The sequence below is a fragment of the Triticum dicoccoides genome, chromosome 2A (assembly GCF_002162155.2).
Source record: "Triticum dicoccoides isolate Atlit2015 ecotype Zavitan chromosome 2A, WEW_v2.0, whole genome shotgun sequence".
NCBI lineage: Eukaryota > Viridiplantae > Streptophyta > Magnoliopsida > Poales > Poaceae > Triticum > Triticum dicoccoides.
In genome coordinates this window covers 69338802-69346496 of record NC_041382.1, presented here as the reverse complement: position 1 = coordinate 69346496, position 7695 = coordinate 69338802, and the positions used below count along the sequence as shown (strand labels likewise).

Genomic DNA, 7695 nt, shown 5'->3' with positions numbered 1-7695 from the left:
AAAGAAAATGATGGAAATGTCAAAAAAAAATAAGTTTCCCATGTGATATGTGGTGTAGTTGTTGGGAAAATTTACAAATATGAATTTCGACTTTATTTACAAAATCTCTCTGGAATTTGTAAAATGGGCATAACTTTTGCATACGAACTCGGATTAAAAAGTTTTTTTATATGAAAAATCATCTACTCGAAAAGTTACATCCGATGGAGATGGCCTACGGCCTGTTTGCAAATTTGTAGAATCCTCAAATTCCAAAAGGAAAAAAAAGTTATGCTCAAATTTCAGTTTTTTTAAATTTTCATTAAATCTGGTCAAACTATGGTCAAACTACTTATTCAAGAAGTATTAGTGTTACTAAATAAATATTCAAGAATACTAGTGTTATTAAATAATTATTTTAGTTTTTTTGAATTTTGGTCAAATCTGGTCAAACTATGGTCAAACTGTGGTCAAACAATGATCAAACTACTTATTCAAGAAGTATTAGTGTTACTAAATAATTATTCAAGAATATTAGTGTTATTAAATAATTATTTCAGTTTTTTTTGAATTTTGGTCAAATCTGGTCAAACTATGGTCAAACAATGGTCAAACTACTTATTCAAGAAATATTAATGTTACTAAAAAATTATTGTTTTTTAGAACAATAGTTTCAAACTCAAACAGTGAAATGTGTGACTTCATGCTCAAGCTAAACTCCTGAGGGTTAATAGGATTGACATTTTACTATTGTGAGGAAAACAACGAGTGCAGACTTGGAAACGAGGGAGAATAGAACCCGGAAGTTAAGCGTGCTCAGGCTGGGGGAGTGGGAGGATGGGTCACCGTCCGTTCCGGTTCTGTGCGTGCTTCAAATTTTGTCTTCTCCATATTACCATATCTCTAGAGCCAATAATTTTCTATGAGGAACTACCCGAACACAGCTTACAACTTTCATCGTACTGTGCTCTCCAAAGAGCAACTCTTCTCAAAATCTCAAAACAAAAGGTGCTGAGTTGGAATCCCATTCTGGGAAGTTAGATGATTTGGAATGATGAGGGGTGATTAGAGATTAAATTGAGCAGTGATGAGGGGTGGTTAAAGATTAAAGGTTAAAAAAATTCAGAAATTTGAAAATAAAAAAAATTCAAAAAAAATTCAAGAAAAATCAGAAAATTTTCTTTAGTAAAGGTTGGTGTTACCAACCGGGACTAAAGGTGGACCGGCCACGTGGAGGGCCTTTAGTCCCGGTTCCTGAACCGGGACTAAAGGGTCGGTACTAATGCCCCGACCCTTTAGTCCCGGTTCAAACCAGAACTAGTATCCTTAGGCGTCAGGTCCTTGCATATATACTGAATGTCATGTATAGACAAACCGTTAGGATCGACATCCTTAGTGGGAATGACATCCCACCATGCTTACTATGTGTAGAATTCCAAAATATGTAAAACCTGCTCACACAAGTCTTACAAATCACACATATTTCTCAATTTTAGAGATTTATGCAATTATTAATTTTTTGTTTACTAGAACATTCACTATGTTTACAAGGTAGAAAATCATTTGACGTCAGCAACATCAAAGTTGTAAATATTTCTAAACTTTGCATCTTTTTTTTTTGTGAAGCCTCTCGACTACAGTACAGTTGTAGTATCTGAACTCACGCACTAACACACACCACACTCACACCTCACGCACACACACAACCCCAAGAGCGCAAGCTAGACCTACAAATATATACCATATACCGCGTACATATATAACTACAGGGCAGGGCCCTGCGGCAACGGGCACCACATTGCAATATAGCCATTATACATCAGACGCGGGAGAGGCGCAGGCAGCTGACCACACACGGGGGCAGCTGAAATTATTAGGGGATAAAGACCCCCGGTGAGACAGCCCAAAAATCGTCCCCAAAGGGGATCGAACCTAATGTAAAGTTTGCATCTTGAGAACTTTTTATGTAAAGTTTGTTGACTAATGTAAACACCAATTTTTTGTAACCATTACATTTCCTAAGCAAAATGTATTTGTTATTGTAAGCTATTTATTTTTGTCACGAAAATTAATATCTAGATTGTGTACAAAAACATCGGTACTCATTTGGGTAACTTGTAGTTCTTTGATGCTAATGGCTTCCCATGCCCATTGAGGATGAACCCTTCAGATCACTTCTTAAGGATGATAAACATAGACTTTGAGGTACGAAATTGATCTCTTGTTTTTTTTATACTTTTAAAGTTTAACTTCAATGAAATTCAAAGGCATATACATCATATTTCCATAGGAATTTGGGGAAGAATCTACTGTTAATGCGCCGCATGCTGCAAAAGTAATCCAGACTTTGGTTGGTTCTTTTGGGTCTGTTGCTATCTTAGACACTGAAATGGAAGGAAGGCAGATAAATCAGGTTTCTTCTTTATCTAGACTAAGATGATGCATTAGGTTGAGTTTGAAGTATATATGTCTCACTCATATGCTTCATGTTTATATGGTTTATGATCCTGCAGGGCGACTATGTAGTTCAACAAAGGCAAGCTACATTCTTGACAAAATTAGTTGTCCTAACCAAAAGATCAATGATAAACATGCACAGAGACATAGGCTATTATTGGTTGCGGTTTGGTATCTACATGGCACCTTTTCTAACCATTGGGACAATTTTCTTCAATGTTGGTCACAATTATTCATCAATCCAAGTAAGTCGTTGATTTATAATCTATACGATGAAGCAACAAAAACAACAACTAGTAACTATTTCTTGACCCTTTAAGGCACGAGCATCCATGCTTATGTACACATCCACCTTTATGACAATGATGGCAATCGGTGCTTTTCCATCATTTGTCGAGGATATGAAGGTGGGGAACATTATCCTTTCTTACACATATCTACTTTGTGTTTGTGATTTTGTGTTACATGATCGTTTGTAAAATGTAGGTATTTGAGAAAGAAAGGAGGAGTGGACACTACGGGGTCACTGAATTTGTCATAGTCAACACACTTTCATCAACTGTATACTTGGGCCTCATCTGTGTGCTACCTGCTATAATTGCTTATTACCTAACTGGGCTTCAAAGAGGAATAGGACACTTCTTCTTCTTTGTTGCAACACTATGGGCTTGCACAATGTTGGTTGAAGGTTTGATGATGATTGTTGCAGCCATCGTACCTGATTTTCTCATGGGTATAATCACAGGATCTGGAGTACAAGGGTTGCTAATGCTAAACGCCGGTTTCTTCAGGCTTCCAAATGACCTCCCAAAACCAATATGGAAGTACCCAACTTACTACATATCCTACCACAAATATACAACTCAAGGACTGTACAAAAATGAATTCTTGGGCTTGGTGTTCCCAAATTTAGCTGGTGTCGACGGAGTCATCACCGGTCAATATATCCTGAAGAACAACTTTCAAGTGGAGTTAGGCTACTCGAAGTGGGTTGATCTTGCGATATTACTTGGAATGGTCATTATCTACAGGGTAATTTTCCTGGTTATTATAAAGGTTTTCGATGTGGCAAAACCAATGATAAAATCCTTCATGATAAAAGTGTAACTATTACTATATGTATGTAGTTTTATATAAGGTAACAAGACATGTTTTATTTGAATCATATATGTATGTAGTTTGCATAGATAAAAGCATAGATATTGAGATAGTAGTATTCCTTGTATGTTTATTTTCTCTTGAATAAATCACCACTATATTCATTAGTCGAGGGTATTTCCCAAGGTAGCTAGCAACAATAACATTTTTTTCTAGGAGTGGCATATTTTAGATGCCATAGAAGCTAGCTTAGGAGGACAATGTTATCCCTAGCTGACCAGGGCTCAAATCCCGGTGTTCGCATTTTTCTGAATTTATTTTAGGATTTCCGACTATGCGCGTTTAGTGGGAGGAGACGTTCCTGTCGACTACGAGGTGCCTATGGTAACTTCGTAAAATCACAATATGATATGCCGGTTCAGTCTCGTGCTCATAGGGGTAGGGTGTACGTGTTTGCGTTCATAGGAATGAATGTATGCGCGTGTATATGAGGGTTTACGTGTTAAAAAAATACTAAACCCGCAAAAAACGGTAATACTACTACGTTCCAGACCCAAGTGCAGCAGGCCACAATGCAGATGTTGTGCCGTGTGTTTCGGGAGGCATTATGGTCGGCCCATATATGGAGGCCGATTGGCCTAAAAAAAACCTAGGTAGCGCAAGGTACCTGCAAGGCTGCCGGCCTAAAAAAACTTGCCTAAGACCGAGCAACCTACCTAATTGATGCCTGAATCGGTGGATTCTATTTCTATCCTAGATGGGTGAATTTTAAGATTTGACAAGTGTTCCTATTCTCTACCTAATTCTAGGCCATTTATAGACATACCACAGATTGTGCCCGAAACCTGGCTAGTGCCTCAATCAACTTGTGTGCTTGGTTGGGCCTTCCTTGCTGTTAGAAATAAATGAGCTAGGCCCATTAATAAGAAATCTCAAATTGAAGAGGCCATGAAGAACTATTTGGACCTGCAAAAGAAGAAGCTCCCGGTCGATAAAGAAAATGCCTGGTCAAGAGCCAAGGAAGTGGAGGTGAAGCAGAAGGAGTTGGAGCTCACGCTAATCTCCAAGGAAGTGAAGATCATGGGGACCGACACAAAAAAGATGACCCCAAAAAAGAAGACTTGGTTTGGGAGGAAGCTAAAGTTCGTGATGGACCAAGATGCATGATCATCTCTTATTTGCTTGTTTTTCATGAACTATGGCCGAGATGCAGGAACTATGCCCGTGCCACTTGTGGGGCTTGTGTGGTTCTTTTGGTGCAATGCTGTATGCCGGCAGGGTATATGGTACTATGCAAACAAATGCTAGATGACTTGCTATGTTTGATGATGAAATATGTTTATTGAAGATAAGAAAAACGGCCAAGCGAATCAAATGGGCTAGGACAAGGGGCGGACGACGCCCCTACTGTCGACCAAATAAAACGGATAAAATGCGGATAATGTCTGCATTGGTCGGCCAGTTAGAGTTGGCCTCCAACCAGTGTGGATGCTCTAAGGCCCTTTTACATGCAAGATGCTTAAGAGAGGTGTTTAGAGAAATAAATCATTTTTTCTATAAGCACCGATGCTTGTTTATAGAGGAGAGATGAGTAATAGCTAAGCACTGAAGCATCTCGCATTGTAGCCCTCCGTTTCTTTTTAGTCCGCGTATTAGATTTATCCAAAGTCAAACTCTTCAAAGTTTGATCAAACTTATATTAAAAGATATAAACATCGGCAATATCAAATAAATATAATATAAACTTGATCAAACTTCGAAGAGTTTGACTTGGAACAAAACCAATACATGGAGTAAAAAGAAACGGAGGGAGCAAAGCAAACCCGATCTTTTGCTCACGGTCCAGTTTTAGTTGTGTCAGACGGTTGTACCTATGTAACTATGTGCTACGTACATCTATACTAATCTACAGGAGGACATATGTAATCGAGCTACTAGTAGTCACGAGCGGAGTAACGCGCAAAGCGCCAGTGGAGACGACACTCGTCTCTGGCTTGCCTTACTGTTCACTCGCAAGTGGGAATAAACAGGTACGCAACCATAAGCTGATCAGCTCACTCTCAGCAGCTGCCAGCTCCTGACCGTTTTTGTTAACGCACTACGGCAACAAAAGCGCACCACGAGAGCTCGTCGCACTGCTTGTCACCGCGGGATAAACAATTGCCGACATGGCACGCCCATCCGTTTCGCCGTTGCGTTATGATTTGCGTCTCTTTTCCACAGCACTAAGCGCTGCACTAAAGCTTGTTTTTGGACGCACTAACTACCATGGGGGTCTGTTTCAGAGGGGGGGAAACCGCGCGTAATGATTTTAGCCCGCCAGAAAAGCGTAAAGGTTCTTCATCGATCATTTTTTTTCAAAAAGGGAGGACTCCATCATAAGGCGATCTTTGTAACACTACCCCGGGTAGAAGTTTCCCAGTGACAGAAGATTTGCAGGACTGGACAAGACTAATTAAAGTGAAGTAATTCAGATGATCCAGCGGCTCAAAAGAAATATCAGTTGATCCAGATTAAGTTTAAACTCGGGTTGAAATTAATGGACGCTGGTAGCACAGTGGTACGTCCACTTTCTGAGTGACTATATAAATAGGTGTTGTCCTATAGCTGAAGCAAGAAGCCAGAGGAATCAAAGCTCCGACGCGCCCCGACAAATGGCATCTACGGTGGCTCTCCTCCTCGTGGCCGCGCTGGCGTGCGTGCTCGGCGGCGCCGATGCGAAGCTCGGCAGGCTCGTCGTCAGCGGCGTCGTGCCGTGCAAAACCGGCAGCCTCATCGACATCGCCACCTCCCCCGTGTTCCCGAGTACGTACGCTACACATGCCTTGCTGAATCTCGGCGACAGCGACACACATCTGGCTAGGCTAAATTGATCTGTTATATGCTGTGCAGACGCGGAGGTGGAGCTGCGGTGCGCGGGGCAGGTGGTGGCCGGCGCGACGACGAACACCAACGGGTCGTTCACGATGGAAGCGGACCTGACGAGCGCGCTGGCGGCGTTCATCGGCCGGTGCTCGCTGGTGGTGGACACGCCGCTCATCAAGTGCGACGCCCAGCTGCCGCCGGTGGGGAAGCTCGTGTCCTACCTGCAGGGCCCGCTCACCAGGCTGCTCGGCGGCATCTTCCACCTCTTCCCCGCCGGCTTCTCCTTCCACAGCCGATGAACTTAGTAGTTCATTGCGTCGTCGGTCCAACGATGTCAGCACACTGAGATCTGGTTAATCACCTCTTCTCTTGTCTATCTTTAGTTTGGTTTGAAATGAAAATGTATGGCAAGTTGCAGGAGCTGCATACGCTTGACGTAAGTGTCGTTGTAAGTTGGCTAAGTTGAGCAACTGGATGGATAATCGTTTCTCGAATACGTATGAGTGTGCATATTCTGGCTGGATAATCATATTTCATAAATCTGGGTGCTAAAGTTCAAGTGAAGATCATCTTAGCCGGCATTTTTTTTGAATTGTTTGGATTGCTTGCCATACGTGGCATCTTAGCCAGCATTGACACTGCCTCCCGCCGATATGAATAGTTTACACATGATCGCACAATGTCAGTGTCTTCCAAAGTGTAACGATGCTCTGGAGTATAAAGCACGTCTAATGATGACGCTTGTCCCTCGCCTTGCTTGCATAACAATCCTTGATGCGAGTTTTAACAGATTCGTGAGTGGTGTAATCAACAACATGATGTATGACCTTCATAAGACGCACAGTGACAGCTTTTTTTTTTCCTGAATGAGATTAGATTTGAAGGTGCGCAAGTGGTCCTAAAATGCAGGATAAAGGCCAACAAAGTGAGATGCCACTCTGAACTCTTCATCAGTGTGCCGCCCATGCCTAACTTTAGTTCTGCTTTTCATCATCTCGTCTCCGCTGGCTTGACCAATACATCCACAGATATCCACGGCAAAATGGAAATGAAACATTTGCAAGGGTACCCGATCTTCAAATATATAAAATAAGGTGACTAAGGGCAACTCCAAGGTGCGGACATTTTTGGCCATCCAACGGTAGTCACCAAATTTGTTCAGACCGGTCCTAACGTCCGAAATCCCACAAGTCGATACCAAACTGGGGGAGGTCTAGGGGTCCAGATGTCTGCCACGTCGCACTTATTGTTTACAAGCGAAACCCACCCTTTTTTTGTTGCCTCCGCCCCCTATCG

General features: G+C 41.9%; 2 protein-coding genes across 3 annotated transcripts in view; both read left to right on the top strand.

The window, feature by feature from the left end:
- LOC119353313 (ABC transporter G family member 11-like) overlaps positions 1 to 3740 on the top strand; it is an 11246-nt gene extending 7506 nt beyond the window's left edge. The window contains exons 4-8 of one of the 2 annotated variants that reach the window (XM_037619912.1): positions 2101 to 2184; positions 2270 to 2392; positions 2493 to 2681; positions 2757 to 2843; positions 2923 to 3740. In XM_037619912.1, coding sequence (XP_037475809.1) covers positions 2101 to 2184; positions 2270 to 2392; positions 2493 to 2681; positions 2757 to 2843; positions 2923 to 3543 — 1104 coding nt within the window. In that variant the 3' untranslated portion in view covers positions 3544 to 3740. The remainder of the gene's footprint in view (positions 1 to 2100; positions 2185 to 2269; positions 2393 to 2492; positions 2682 to 2756; positions 2844 to 2922) is intronic. The other variant, XM_037619913.1, reaches the window with a different exon arrangement.
- Positions 3741 to 6163: 2423 nt separating this feature from the next.
- LOC119358979 (phylloplanin-like) lies at positions 6164 to 6895 on the top strand. The gene is made up of 2 exons (XM_037625345.1): positions 6164 to 6339; positions 6427 to 6895. The coding sequence occupies exons 1-2, from the start codon at positions 6189 to 6191 to the stop codon at positions 6696 to 6698; spliced, it is 423 nt and encodes a 140-aa protein (XP_037481242.1). The 5' UTR covers positions 6164 to 6188; the 3' UTR covers positions 6699 to 6895.
- The last annotated feature ends 800 nt before the right edge of the window (positions 6896 to 7695 follow it).